Consider the following 15948-nt stretch of genomic DNA (forward strand, 5'->3'; position numbering starts at 1 on the left):
TGGGAGACTCACAGGCACACAGTGTCAGGCTGGGAGAATCACAGACACACAGTGTCAGGCTGGGAGAATCACAGACACACAGTGTCAGGCTGGGAGAGTCACAGACACACAGTGTCAGGCTGGGAGGATCACAGACACACAGTGTCAGGCTGGGAGACTCACAGACACACAGTGTCAGGCTGGGAGAATCACAGACACACAGTGTCAGGCTGGGAGAATCACAGACACACAGTGTCAGGCTGGGAGACTCACAGGCACACAGTGTCAGGCTGGGTGAATCACAGACACACAGTGTCAGGCTGGGAGAATCACAGACACACAGTGTCAGGCTGGGAGACTCACAGGCACACAGTATCAGGCTGGGAGAATCACAGACACACAGTGTCAGGCTGGGTGAATCACAGACACACAGTGTCAGGCTGGGAGAATCACAGACACACAGTATCAGGCTGGGAGAATCACAGACACACAGTGTCAGGCTGGGAGAATCACAGACACACAGTGTCAGGCTGGGAGAATCACAGACACACAGTATCAGGCTGGGAGAATCACAGACACACAGTGTCAGGCTGGGAGAGTCACAGACACACAGTGTCAGGCTGGGAGGATCACAGACACACAGTGTCAGGCTGGGAGACTTACAGGCACACAGTGTCAGGCTGGGAGAATCACAGACACACAGTGTCAGGCTGGGAGACTCACAGACACACAGTGTCAGGCTGGGAGACTCACAGACACACAGTGTCAGGCTGGGAGACTCACAGGCACACAGTGTCAGGCTGGGAGAATCACAGACACACAGTGTCAGGCTGGAGAATCACAGACACACAGTGTCAGGCTGGGAGACTCACAGACACACAGTGTCAGGCTGGGAGACTCACAGACACACAGTGTCAGGCTGGGAGGATCACAGACACACAGTGTCAGGCTGGGAGAGTCACAGACACACAGTGTCAGGCTGGCAGACTCACAAGCACACAGTGTCAGGCTGGGAGACTCACAGACACACAGTGTCAGGCTGGGAGAATCACAGACACACAGTGTCAGGCTGGGAGACTCACAAGCACACAGTGTCAGGCTGGGAGACTCACAGACACACAGTGTCAGGCTGGGAGAATCACAGACACACAGTGTCAGGCTGGGAGACTCACAAGCACACAGTGTCAGGCTGGGAGACTCACAGACACACAGTGTCAGGCTGGGAGAATCACACACACACAGTGTCAGGCTGGGGGAATCACAGACACACAGTGTCAGGCTGGGAGAATCACAGACACACAGTGTCAGGCTGGGAAAATCACAGACACACAGTGTCAGGCTGGGAGACTAACAGACACACAGTGTCAGGCTGGGAGACTAACAGACACACAGTGTCAGGCTGGGAGACTCACAGACACACAGTGTCAGGCTGGGAGAATCACAGGCACACAGTGTCAGGCTGGGAGACTAACAGACACACAGTGTCAGGCTGGGAGACTAACAGACACACAGTGTCAGGCTGGGAGACTCACAGACACACAGTGTCAGGCTGGGAGAATCACAGGCACACAGTGTCAGGCTGGGAGAATCACAGACACACAGTGTCAGGCTGGGAGACTCACAGACACACAGTGTCAGGCTGGGAGACTCACAGACACACAGTGTCAGGCTGGGAGAATCACAGACACACAGTGTCAGGCTGGCAGACTCACAGACACACAGTGTCAGGCTGGGAGACTCACAGACACACAGTGTCAGGCTGGGAGAATCACAGACACACAGTGTCAGGCTGGCAGACTCACAGGCACACAGTGTCAGGCTGGGAGACTAACAGACACACAGTGTCAGGCTGGGAGACTAACAGACACACAGTGTCAGGCTGGGAGACTCACAGACACACAGTGTCAGGCTGGGAGAATCACAGACACACAGTGTCAGGCTGGGGGAATCACAGGCACACAGTGTCAGGCTGGGAGAATCACAGACACACAGTGTCAGGCTGGGAGATTCACAGACACACAGTGTCAGGCTGGGAGACTAACAGACACACAGTGTCAGGCTGGGAGACTCACAGACACACAGTGTCAGGCTGGGAGAATCACAGACACAGTGTCAGGCTGGGGGAATCACAGACACACAGTGTCAGGCTGGGAGAATCACAGACACACAGTGTCAGGCTGGGAGATTCACAGACACACAGTGTCAGGCTGGGAGAATCACAGACACACAGTGTCAGGCTGGGAGAATCACAGACACACAGTGTCAGGCTGGGAGAATCACAGACACACAGTGTCAGGCTGGGAGACTCACAGACACACAGTGTCAGGCTGGGAGAATCACAGACACACAGTGTCAGGCTGGGAGAATCACAGACACACAGTGTCAGGCTGGGGGAATCACAGACACACAGTGTCAGGCTGGGAGAATCACAGACACACAGTGTCAGGCTGGGAGACTCACTGACACACAGTGTCAGGCTGGGAGAATCACAGACACACAGTGTCAGGCTGGGAGAATCACAGACACACAGTGTCAGGCTGGGAGAATCACAGACACACAGTGTCAGGCTGGGAGAATCACAGACACACAGTGTCAGACTGGGAGACTCACAGACACACAGTGTCAGGCTGGGAGATTCACAGACACACAGTGTCAGGCTGGGAGAATCACAGACACACAGTGTCAGGCTGGGAGAATCACAGACACACAGTGTCAGGCTGGGAGAATCACAGACACACAGTGTCAGGCTGGGAGAATCACAGACACACAGTGTCAGGCTGGGAGAATCACAGACACACAGTGTCAGGCTGGGAGACTCACAGGCACACAGTGTCAGGCTGGGAGAATCACAGACACACAGTGTCAGACTGGGAGAATCACAGGCACACAGTGTCAGGCTGGGAGACTCACAGACACACAGTGTCAGGCTAGGAGAATCACAGACACACAGTGTCAGGCTGGGAGAATCACAGACACACAGTGTCAGGCTGGGAGAATCACAGACACACAGTGTCAGGCTGGGAGAATCACAGACACACAGTGTCAGGCTGGGAGAATCACAGACACACAGTGTCAGGCTGGGAGAATCACAGACACACAGTGTCAGACTGGGAGACTCACAGGCACACAGTGTCAGGCTGGGAGAATCACAGACACACAGTGTCAGACTGGGAGACTCACAGACACACAGTGTCAGGCTGGGAGATTCACAGACACACAGTGTCAGGCTGGGAGAATCACAGACACACAGTGTCAGGCTGGGAGAATCACAGACACACAGTGTCAGGCTGGGAGACTCACAGGCACACAGTGTCAGGCTGGGAGAATCACAGACACACAGTGTCAGACTGGGAGAATCACAGGCACACAGTGTCAGACTGGGAGAATCACAGGCACACAGTGTCAGGCTGGGAGAATCACAGACACACAGTGTCAGGCTGGGAGAATCACAGACACACAGTGTCAGACTGGGAGAATCACAGGCACACAGTGTCAGACTGGGAGAATCACAGACACACAGTGTCAGGCTGGGAGAATCACAGACACACAGTGTCAGACTGGGAGACTCACAGGCACACAGTGTCAGGCTGGGAGAATCACAGACACACAGTGTCAGACTGGGAGACTCACAGACACACAGTGTCAGGCTGGGAGATTCACAGACACACAGTGTCAGGCTGGGAGAATCACAGACACACAGTGTCAGGCTGGGAGAATCACAGACACACAGTGTCAGGCTGGGAGACTCACAGACACACAGTGTCAGGCTGGGAGAATCACAGACACACAGTGTCAGACTGGGAGAATCACAGGCACACAGTGTCAGACTGGGAGAATCACAGACACACAGTGTCAGGCTGGGAGAATCACAGACACACAGTGTCAGGCTGGGAGACTCACAGACACACAGTGTCAGGCTGGGAGACTCACAGACACACAGTGTCAGACTGGGAGAATCACAGACACACAGTGTCAGACTGGGAGAATCACAGACACAGTGTCAGGCTGGGAGACTCACAGACACACAGTGTCAGACTGGGAGAATCACAGACACACAGTGTCAGACTGGGAGAATCACAGACACACAGTGTCAGGCTGGGAGAATCACAGACACACAGTGTCAGGCTGGGAGACTCACAGACACACAGTGTCAGGCTGGGAGAATCACAGACAGACTGTTCTTTTTTGATGTATTTGTCAGGGAGACGAGACCAGATTCTGACAGAAATTCCGGGTCACACCGACTCTCCGGGTCAATGGGGGGAATCATCGCCACAGACACCGAGCAGCAGGAAATGACATCACTGGATTGACAGCGTCCTGACCCCGGCTCAGAGAGGAACAGGCCCCGCCCCCTAGTAACGCCCCGCCCTCTGGATAGGCCGCGCCCCCTGGTATCACGCGCCCCCTGGTAACACGCCCCCCCTGCGGGACGGGCCGCGTCCCCTGGTAACGCCCCGCCCCCTGGTAACTTCTCACCCCCTAGACAAACCCCGCCCCCTGGTTACGTCCCGCCCCTCACCCAGCAGGCTTTGCTGGTCGCCCAGCAACTGGAAAGCAGCAACAAGAGAGTGAGGAATAGGGGGAGTGATGGATAGTGAAATAGAGAGAGAAATACAGAGCAAAATACAGGGATAGAGAAATTGGAAGTGAAATAGTGTGTACATGTGTTCAGTATATGCCCAGGTTCAGGATGTGTTCAGTGGGCATGCATGTGTCTAGCGTGTGCACATGTGTTCAACATGTGTGCTCGTGTCCAGCATGTGTGTGTGTGTGCTTTCTATGTGTGCACATGTTCAGCATGTGCATGCATGTCCAGTGTGTCCACATTCACTATGTGCTTATTCAGCATCGGCATACATGTTCAGTCTGTGCGTGTTCAGTGTATGTGTGCGTGTATGTTTAGTGTGTGCATATGTTTAGTGTGTGCACATATGTTGTGTACATGTGCACATTCAATGTGTACGTTTTCACTGTACATGCTCTGTACACACATGCTCAATGTGTCTGTGCAGTTGCTCTGTGTGTATGTGTGTGCATGGTCAGTGTGTGTGTACGCGTGTTCAGTGTGCATCTGTTGTGTATGTGTGCATGTTCAATGTGCATGTTTTCACTATGCATGTTTGTGCGTGTTCAATGTGTGTGGTGTTCACTGTTCAGTATGTGCGTGTGTTCAGTGGGTGCATGTTCCATGTGTGTTCTGTTCCTGTTTGTGTTCAGTGTGTGCGTGTTGAGTGGGCACATGTTGAGTGGGCATGCGTGCGTTCATGTGTGTTCAGGTTACAGTCTGTGTTCAGTGTGCGGCCTGTGGTCCTGCATTCCTGTGTTTGTACTTCAATATTTGCTGGTTTGAGCATAACATTTTTTTTTGACAGGGTAAGGTTGCTGCAGGCTCTGATATCACTTTTTGACAGTCTCTCTCAGCAGGACATGGATTCAAACTATCTCAGGACTGTTTTGGGTGACTGCCTGACAGAAGGTTTGACAGAGGTGGCACAGCATCGACCGACTGACCCAATTGAATACCTGGCACACTGGCTGTACAAATATAAACAAAACCTCGATTTAGCAGTGCAGGTAAGATCGCTGATTTTTGTTGCATACCAGATTACACTTGAATTGTTTCTTCCCTTGACTTGCCTCATTCCTAGTTTTAACTGTCTCCTCCATAGGAAGCTGTGTCACACGGGGAAATAGCAGTTGCCAAAAACCAGTATATCTGCTGGTGGTGGAGGGCACACACCTGTCTAGGTACTCTCTCCCTAGCCCATTCCTGAGACTCTCAGTGCTCCTTCCAGTAATTTATTATGACCACACCTGTGATTGCAAAGCCCAGGGACATTCACTTCCTTCTCCAGTCACCCAATATTGTCAGCTGTTGGATACCATTCATGTCTTAATGCTGTCTGCACAGCCTTAAGTAAGTTAATTGTATGTTTTTATTGAACTATGTACACGTATACAAATTCAGGCTCGTTGTTGTCTCCAGGCTTGCTTATGCACACTGCTCTATCCAATACTAAACCCCTTGGTGTGGGTCATGTGTTCTGTCGTGTGAGTGGTACTGTCATCAGTCTCATGTTAACCCGATGTGTAAAAAGTCTGACAACACCAGGTTTTAGTCCAATCTATTTATTTGATAATATTCTCACAAGCTTTCGAGGGGTTACCCTCTTCGTCAGGTGTTTACGCCAGTCCAACGCCGGCATACCCACATCATGACCCGATGTGTGCCAGATCTTTATACTAGACCTCCCCTCAAGTGTTTATCCAATGCATTCCAAGTTGTTTTAATTTAGTCCTTATATTTGCATTGCATTGTTATTACAATCCCACCTCCCTCTTTGAGTCTCCTAGGTTCAGTTGGTGTGAAGGCCTTATAATCCTTCTATATTTCATTCTTACTATCGTCAATGGAGTGATGGACTCTGTTGTTGCAGGTAAATTTGGTTGGAGATTGTTCTTGGCCTGCTTTGTTGTCACGTGTGAAAAGACCTATCATGTGTACTGCTTGGACACATGAAACCTGTTGAAGTTACACAAAGTCTTTATTAACCGTACTGATCTGTATAAATATTTGTAGTAAAGGTTAAAGATATGTAGAGGACCACATACCAGATCCTTACATGTTGCTATCAATCATTAGAATGCCTTTAGCTGTAGCTCATGTCCCTTTTGAACATGTGGTCGGCACTGTACTCAGTTAACTCTTTACACACCAGATGCTTGCCATCTGAGTATCCATTTACTATCCTTTTCCATTCCAGAGTGTTAAACTGCTCTTAATTGATTTGGAAGCTCTGAAAGGCGGTGATAATTCTGTCCTGATACTTCAACCACAGACAGATGTTCCCCTGCTCCCTGTCTCCACCAGCGCCCTCCCCCCGCCCTCCCCTTCCCCCTCCCCCCCTCCCCCTCCCCCTCCCCCTCCCCCTCCTCCCCCTCCCCCTCATCCCCCCTCCCCCCGCGTTCCCCCTCCCACTCCCCCTGCGTCCCCCCTCCCCCCGGGCCCCCCTCCCCCCCCCGCGTTCCCCCTCCCCCCGCACCACCCCAGCCCTCCCCCCGCGCCCCCCTCCCCTTCCCCCGCGTACCCCCTCTGCCCACGTCCCCCCTCCCCCTCCATGTCCCCCTCCGCCCGCGTCCCCCCTCACCCTCCACGTCCCCCCTCCCCCTCCGCGTCCCCCCTCCCGCTCCCCCTCCGCGTCCCCCCTCCCCCTGCCCCGCCCTCCCCCTCCCCCCACCCTCCCCCTCCCCCTCCCCCCGCCCCACCCCACCCCACCCCACCCTCCCCCTCCCCCTGCGCGCCCCCCCTTCACCCCGTGCTCCCCCCACCCCCCCCACCCCTCCCCCCTTTGTTCCAGACACTCATCATCCTCTGTGTTTGTGTGAGTCTTTGTAGTGGTTTGATTTGATTTCATTGATGAATAAATTGTTGTAAATCTGTTTGGATTTTGCCAATATCTTTTTTAAAGAATAAAATAGAACTTGAGAAGTCAGAGATTGCGAGGAAAGAAGCAGTGGAGGCGAAAGCTCAACAGGAGTTGATGCTGGCTGAACTGTTGGCAAGTGAGTCGTCGTTCCATCAGTATTTGGTAAGTGACATGGTCCACTATACCAGCAGTTTGCATATTCACACTTTTACACCCACTCACATCACCAGCTTGCATCTTGTTTGGTGGGTAGGGTTGTTCATTTGAATATAGATCTCCAATTCCGTTCCCAGAAAGGATTGAACGGCAGTGGTGGAGGCTTTGTCACTTGCCTTGGCTTTTCCCCAAGATTCAGTTCATGCTAGAGTTCAGCATGTGGAAACTAATGCCGTACTTTCAGATGGTGTTACTGAGGGATAGTATCTGGGTAGCACAGTGGTTAGCACTGCTGCCTCACAGTGTCAGGGACCCGAGTTCAAATCTGGCCTTGGGTCACTGTCTGTGCGGAGTTTGCACATTCTCCCCGTGTCTGTGTGGGTTTCCTCCGGGTACACTACTTTTCTCCCACAGTCCAAAGATGTGTGGGTTAGGGTTGACTGTCTATGCTAAATTGCCCTTTAGGGTCCCAGGATGTGTAGGTTAGGGACATTAGTGGGATAAATGCATGGAGTTACACAGATAGGGTTAGATGTGGGCCTGGATAAGATGCTCTTTCGGAGAGTTAGTGCACACTTGATGGGCCAAATGGTGTCCTTCTGCACTGTAGGAATTCTAGAGGGAAAGGAGGGGCCTAAGGAATCATTCTTGGGGTAATCGTTGTGGGTGGAGATTAGGAACAGCAAAGGGAGGAAGGCGCTGGTGGGTGTCGTTTATAGGCCCCCGAATAATGACCTGGAGGTGGGGCGGGCTGTTAACGCGCAAATAAGTGCGGCGTGCAGGAATGGGACGGCCGTAGTTATGGGGGATTTCAATCTGCATATTGATTGGTCGACCCATGTTGGACGCGGAGGACTCGAGGAGGAGTTCTTGGAATGCTGCCGGGATAGTTTCCTCGAACAGTGTGTGTTGGAGCCGACGAGGGAGCGAGCTATCTTGGATCTGGTGCTATGTAATGAGGCGGGTAGAATTAGGGACCTTGTGGTGAAGGATCCTCTTGGGGAGAGTGATCATTGTATGGTGGAGTTTCTGGTGCAGATGGAGGAGGAGAAAGTGGGTTCCCGGACACGCGTACTTTGTTTGAATAGAGGGGAGTACGGTAGGATGAGAGAAGAATTGGCGAATGTGGACTGGGGGAGCGCGTTGGAGGGAGGGTCTGCTGAGGAGCAGTGGAGGATCTTTAAGGAGATCTTTCTTGGTGCTCAGCGGAAATTTATTCCGATGGTCAAAAAGGACCGTAGGAGGAGAGGTAATAAGCCGTGGATAACGAAGGAGGTGAAGGAAAGTGTTAAATTAAAAGCGGAGGAATTTAGAGTAGCTAAGAGTAGTGGGCGAGAAGAGGATTGGGAGAGGTTTAAATGTCAACAAAGATTGACAAAGAAGTTGATAAGGAAGGGTAGGAGAAACTATGAAGCTGGGCTAGCGCTTAATATAAAAAAGGATAGCAAGAGTTTTTATAAATATATAAAAAGGGAGAGGCTGGCTAGGGTGAACGTTGGTCCTTTAGAGGATGAGAAAGGGGACCTAGTGGTAGGGGATGGGGATATGGCTAAGGTATTGAATAACTTTTTTGTTTCTGTCTTCACAGAGGAGGACGTGAATAATTTGCCGGGTGTTAGCAATGGAAAGGTGGTAGGACTGGAGGGTCTTAATGACATTACTGTTACTAGAGAGGCGGTGCTCGACAGACTGGAGGGGCTGATTGTGGACAAGTCCCCAGGACCGGATGGAATGCATCCGAGGGTTCTGAAAGACATGGCGGAGGTGATAGTGGATGCCTTGGTGGTTATTTTCCAGACGTCGCTGGATTCCGGGGAAGTGCCGGATGATTGGAAAACGGCTAATGTTACGCCGTTGTTTAAGAAGGGTGCCAGGCAAAAGGCGGGGAATTATAGGCCGGTTAGTTTAACGTCTGTGGTAGGTAAAATGTTAGAGTCTGTCATTAAGGAGGAAATAGCGAGGCATCTTGAAGGGAATTGCTTGATAGGGCAGACACAGCACGGTTTCGTTAAAGGGAAGTCGTGTCTGACAAATTTACTGGAGTTCTATGAGGATGTGTCTAGGGCGGTGGATAGAGGAGAGCCGGTGGATGTGGTCTTTCTAGATTTTCAGAAGGCGTTTGACAAAGTACCTCACAAGAGGTTATTGCAGAAGGTCAGGGGACATGGAGTTGGGGGTAGGGTGTTAGCGTGGATAGAGGATTGGTTGTCAAATAGGAGGCAGAGAGTGGGGGTCAACGGGTGCTATTCGGATTGGCGGATGGTGACTAGTGGAGTGCCCCAGGGGTCGGTGCTGGGGCCTCAGCTTTTTACCATTTATATAGATGATCTGGAGGAGGGAACCGAGTGTAGGGTGTCGAAATTTGCTGATGACACCAAGATTGGGGGAGCGGCAAATTGTGCGGAGGGTGTGGAGAGTCTGCAGAAGGATCTAGATAGGCTGGGCGAATGGGCCAGGAAATGGCAAATGGAATTTAATGTTGGCAAGTGCGAGGTGGTCCACTTTGGTAGGAATAATGGTAGGAAGGACTATTACTTACGGGGCGAAAAACTGCAGCAGGCGACGGTGCAGAGGGACCTCGGGGTCCTTGTGCATGAGTCGCAAAAACCCAGCTTGCAGGTGCAGCAGGTGGTCAGGAAGGCGAATGGGTTGCTGGCCTTCATAGCGAGGGGGATTGAATATAAAAGTAGGGAGGTCTTGCTGCGGCTGTATAGGGCATTGGTGAGGCCGCAGCTGGAGTACTGTGTGCAGTTTTGGGCGCCGCACCTGCGCAAGGATATTTTGGCCTTGGAGGGAGTGCAGAGGAGGTTTACTAGGCTGATACCAGAGTTGAGGGGGTTGAGCTATGAGGAGAGGCTGAATAAACTAGGCTTGTACTCGTTAGAGTTTAGAAGAATGAGGGGAGATCTCATTGAGACGTATAAGATGATGAATGGGATGGATAGGATAGAGGTGGAGAGACTCTTCCTGCTCAGAAAGGACAGTAGGACTAGGGGGCACAGCCTCAAGATAAAGGGGGGGCGGTTTAGAACGGAGTTGAGGAGGAACTTCTTCACTCAAAGGGTGGTGAATCTCTGGAATTCTCTGCCCGTTGAAGTGGTGGAGGCTACCTCGCTAAATATTTTTAAGACGCGGGTTGATGGGTTTTTGATAAGAGAGGGGATTAAGGGTTATGGGGAGAGGACGGGAAAGTGGAACTGAGCCACGACAGATCAGCCATGATCTTATTGAATGGCGGGGCAGGCTCGAAGGGCTAGATGGCCTACTCCTGCTCCTATTTCTTATGTTCTTATGTTATGTTCTTATGTAAAAGCCATTGTAAAATTTCTTTCTGGCTACGATTAGCTGGATGAGAATGGAAGTGGGTGAGAGCAGTCCCTCCCAGCTGGATGGCAGCGGAGAGGCACTGGAGGAGGATGGTGTGGTCACTGCGTCAGAAGCTGCAGACAACTCGAGAAGGATGAGGAGAGAAAGTTCCTCTTTGTCACAGTCACACAGGATGTCATTTGTGACTTTGACACAAGCTGTTTCTGATCCATGATGAAGGCAGAAACGAGAGGGAGGCATGGAGCTCCTGCAAAGATAGGCAGAGATTTGGAAAGTGATAACATGTTCGAGGACTAGTAATTTGCAAGGATGATGGAGTTAAGGTTGATTTTTTTTTGAGAGGGTGATGACAGCAAATTTAAGAAGTGAGGGGAGACAACACCGGGAGAGAGAAACTGCCAGTAGCAGTTAACGTGAGCGGGAGATGAAGTTAGTGAATCAGAAATTAAGAGGAATAGGATTGTGGCAACAGGAAATGAATCCTATCAGCGTGATCTCATGGACAGGATAACCTCAAAGAAAGCATGAGGGGAGATAGGAAAGAAACAAGTTCAGGCTAGAGCAGGGACACATTTAAGGGGGATTATTTGGAGAGGGATGACGCTGTATCATTCAACTAGTAATCCAGCAGCCCAGGCTCATACTCTGGGCACACGGCAGCTGGTGGAATTTAAATTCAATTATTTCATAGAATCATAGAACCCTACAGTGCAGAAAGAGGCCCTTCGGCCCATCGAGTCTGCACCGAACACAATCCCACCCAGGCCCTACCCCCATATCCCTACATATTATACCCACTAATCCCTCTAACCTACACATCCCTGAACACTAAGGGGCAATTTCTTAGCACAGCCAATCAACCTAACCCGCACATCTTTGGACTGTGGGAGGAAACCGGAGCACCCGGAGGAAACCCACGCAGACACGAGGAGAATGTGCAAACTCCACACAGACAGTGACCCGAGCCGGGAATTGAACCCAGGACCCTGGAGCTGTGAAGCAGCAGTGCTAACCACTGTGCTACCCTATAAATAATAATTTATTTCTTATTTATAATAAATCTGGGATAGAAAGCTAGTCTCAATCACGGTGACCATGAAACTTCATATTTTGTTGTTTAAAAAGCCATCTGGTTCACCAATGTCACTCACCAAACTATACTCAGTCATACTCACCCAATCATACCTCAACGATAATAGCACAGACACCACCATCAGATCCCCGGGCATATCCTGTCCCACAGGTACCAGCACTGTGATAGACCATTGGGACGGAGTTGTCCTGAGAATCCTCAGCGTTGACTCCAAACCCCATGAAGTCTCAGGTCAGACACGGGCAAAGGAACCTCCTGCTGGTTACCACCTACCCTGCCTGCCTCCCTCAGCTGATGAACCTCTGTGTGAAACACCACTGGGAAGAAGCTGGGAGGGTGGCCAGGATACAGAATACACTCTGGGTAGGAGACGGTGTCCATTAAGAGTGGTTTGGTAGCACCACTAACTGATCTGAGCTGGCTCAGTCCTGAATGAGTGAGTCTGCGACAGGTGATAAGGAACCAACAAGAGGGGAAAACTTCCTTGATCTAGTTGTCACTAATCTACTTGTTGCAGGTGTAGATGCCTATAACAGGGGTGACCACTGCATAGCTTTGGTGGAGAGTAAGTCCCATCTTCACATGGGGGAAAGCATTCATCATGTCCTGCGGCACTATCACCATGCAAAATGGGATACATTAACAGCATGTCTAGCAACTCAAGACTGGGCTTCCTTGAGACACTGTGGGCCACTAACAGCAGTAGAACTGTACTCCACCACAATCTGTACCTTATCCCCCACACTACCATTAACACCAAGCCCATTCTATGGGGAATGTAGGGGGGCGTACCAAAAACCACGAGGATCTGAGGTGGATTGACTGGACTGCTTCATGGTGAGTGCTGTGCCCAAGACTGGGTGATGCAACAAGAGCTGCTTTCTTTCCCCGTTGCAGAAACGCAAAGGGGAGAGGGCTGAGTTTGAACAGCAGCAGCACGAGTTTGCAACGGTGCTGGAAGCAGCGAAGGAGAAACACGAGAGAGAAAATCACAATTTGGAATTGAAGGTTAGTGCAATGTCAGCATTTTATTCACTGCATGGGGCGTGTGTGTGTGTGTGTGTACGGGGAGTGTGTGTGTGTGCACGGGGCGTGTGTGTGTGTGTGCACGGGGCGTGTGTGTGTGTGTGCACGGGGCGTGTGTGTGTGTGTGCACGGGGCGTGTGTGTGTGTGTGCGCACGGGGCGTGTGTGTGTGTGTGCACGGGGCGTGTGTGAGTGTGTGCACGGGGCGTGTGTGTGTGTGTGCACGGGGCGTGTGTGTGTGTGTGCACGGGGCGTGTGTGTGTGTGTGCGCACGGGGCGTGTGTGTGTGTGCGCACGGGGCGTGTGTGTGTGTGTGCACGGGGCGTGTGTGTGTGTGTGCGCACGGGGCGTGTGTGTGTGTGTGTGCACGGGGCGTGTGTGTGTGTGCACGGGGCATGTGTGTGTGTGTGCACGGGGCGTGTGTGTGTGTGTGCACGGGGCGTGTGTGTGTGTGTGCGCACGGGGCGTGTGTGTGTGTGTGCGCACGGGGCATGTGTGTGTGTGTGCACGGGGCGTGTGTGTGTGTGCACGGGGCGTGTGTGTGTGTGCACGGGGCGTGTGTGTGTGTGTGCGCACGGGGCGTGTGTGTGTGTGCACGGGGCGTGTGTGTGTGTGCACGGGGCGTGTGTGTGTGTGTGCACGGGGCGTGTGTGTGTGTGTGCACGGGGCGTGTGTGTGTGTGCACGGGGCGTGTGTGTGTGTGTGCGCACGGGGCGTGTGTGTGTGTGTGCACGGGGCGTGTGTGTGTGTGTGTGCACGGGGCGTGTGTGTGTGTGTGCACGGGGCGTGTGTGTGTGTGCACGGGGCGTGTGTGTGTGTGTGCACGGGGCGTGTGTGTGTGTGCACGGGGCATGTGTGTGTGTGTGCACGGGGCGTGTGTGTGTGTGTGCACGGGGTGTGTGTGTGTGCACGGGGTGTGTGTGTGTGTGCACGGGGTGTGTGTGTGTGTGCACGGGGCGTGTGTGTGTGTGTGCACGGGGTGTGTGTGTGTGTGTGTGCACGGGGCGTGTGTGTGTGTGTGCACGGGGTGTGTGTGTGTGTGCACGGGGCGTGTGTGTGTGTCTGTGCACGGGGCGTGTGTGTGTGTGTGTGCACGGGGCGTGTGTGTGTGTGTGCACGGTGTGTGTGTGTGCACGGGGCGTGTGTGTGTGTGTGCGCACGGGGCGTGTGTGTGTGTGTGCACGGGGCGTGTGTGTGTGTGTGTGCACGGGGCGTGTGTGTGTGTGTGCGTGCGTGCACGGGGCGTGTGTGTGCGTGCGTGCACGGGGCGTGTGTGTGTGTGTGTGCACGGGGCGTGTGTGTGTGTGTGCACGGTGTGTGTGTGTGCACGGGGCGTGTGTGTGTGTGCGCACGGGGCGTGTGTGTGTGTGTGCACGGGGCGTGTGTGTGTGTGTGCACGGGGCGTGTGTGTGTGTGTGTGCACGGGGCGTGTGTGTGTGTGTGTGCACGGGGCGTGTGTGTGTGTGTGCACGGGGCGTGTGTGTGTGTGTGCACGGGACGTGTGTGTGTGTGTGTGCGCGCACGGGGCGTGTGTGTGTGTGTGCGCGTACGGGGCGTGTGTGTGTACGGGGCGTGTGTGTGTGTGTGCACGGTGCGTGTGTGTGTGTGTGTGTGCACGGGGTGTGTGTGTGCACGGGGCGTGTGTGTGTGTGTGTGTGCACGGGGTGTGTGTGTGTGTGTGTGTGCACGGGGCGTGTGTGTGTGTGTGTGTGCACGGGGCATGTGTGTGTCCTTGTAAGATAGAAGATAGGAGCAGGAGAAGGCCATTTAGCCCTTCGAGCCTGCTCTGCCATTTATTACGATCATGGCTGATTGTCCAACTCATTATCCTAAACTGGTTTTCTTCTCATAACAATTGATCCCATTCACCCCAAATGTACTAGTATGCATCTGTGAGTGACATGTATGTCTGCATGTGTGCCTACATGTCATGTGTGTGTGTCTGCCTGGGGTGTGTGTGTGCACGTCTGCGCGGGGAGTTTATGTGCATCGGTGCGGGGCGTGTGTGCGTGTCTGTGGGTGTATATATCTGCGTTGTCTGTGTGTGTATGTCTGTGTGGAGTATGTATGTTTGTGTCTGCGTGGGGTGTGGGTGTGTATGTTTGCGTGGGATATGTGCGTGTTGGTGTGGATGTGCATATGTCTTCTTGTGATGTGTGTGTGTGTCTCTCTCTCTCTCTGCGTGGGATGAAGATAGAACACTACAGCACAAACAGGCCCTTCAGCCCACAAGTTGTGCCGATCATATCCACACCTACCAAGCCGTAGAACTATCTGTAGATTCCAATCCCATTAAATCCCATATACTCATCCAGAAGTCTTTTAAAAGACCCCAGCGAGTTCGCCTCCACCACCACTGACAGCAGCCGATTCCATTCACTCACCACCCTCTGAGTGAAAAACTTACCCCTGACATCTCCTCTGTACCTGCTCCCCAGCACCTTAAACCTGTGTCCTCTCGTAGCGACCATTTCAGCCCTGGGAAATAGCCTCCGAGAATCCACCCTATCTATTCCTCTCAACATTTTATAAACCTCTATCAGGTCGCCTCTCAACCTTCGTCTCTCCAGGGAGAAGAGTCCCAGCTCCCTCAACCTATCTTCATAAGGCATGCCTCCCAATCCAGGCAACATCCTTGTAAATCTCCTCTGTACCCTCTCAATAGTTTCCACATCCTTCCTGTAGTGAGGCGACCAGAACTGTGCACAGTACTCCAAGTGGGGCCTGACAAGGGTCTTATAAAGTTGCAGCATTACCTCCCGATTCCTAAACTCAATCCCTCGATTAATGAAGGCCAGTACACCATACGCCTTCTTGACCACATCCTCCACCTGCGAGGCCGATTTAAGAGTCCTATGGACCCGGACCCCAAGATCCTTCTGCTCTTCAACATAGCTAAGACTCCTACCCTTGATATTGTACTCCTTCATCCCATTGG

General features: G+C 52.4%; 1 protein-coding gene across 1 annotated transcript in view; it reads left to right on the plus strand.

The window, feature by feature from the left end:
* The first annotated feature begins 5398 nt into the window (after positions 1 to 5398).
* The window catches only part of dydc2 (DPY30 domain containing 2), a 21689-nt gene continuing 11139 nt past the window's right edge, over positions 5399 to 15948 (plus strand). Inside the window, exons 1-3 of the mRNA XM_080205236.1 lie at positions 5399 to 5556; positions 7452 to 7571; positions 12883 to 12993. Coding sequence (XP_080061362.1) covers positions 5410 to 5556; positions 7452 to 7571; positions 12883 to 12993 — 378 coding nt within the window. The 5' untranslated portion in view covers positions 5399 to 5409. The remainder of the gene's footprint in view (positions 5557 to 7451; positions 7572 to 12882; positions 12994 to 15948) is intronic.

This window comes from Carcharhinus amblyrhynchos, chromosome 17 (genome assembly GCF_965287045.1).
Source record: "Carcharhinus amblyrhynchos chromosome 17, sCarAmb.v2.hapA, whole genome shotgun sequence".
Lineage (NCBI taxonomy): Eukaryota > Metazoa > Chordata > Chondrichthyes > Carcharhiniformes > Carcharhinidae > Carcharhinus > Carcharhinus amblyrhynchos.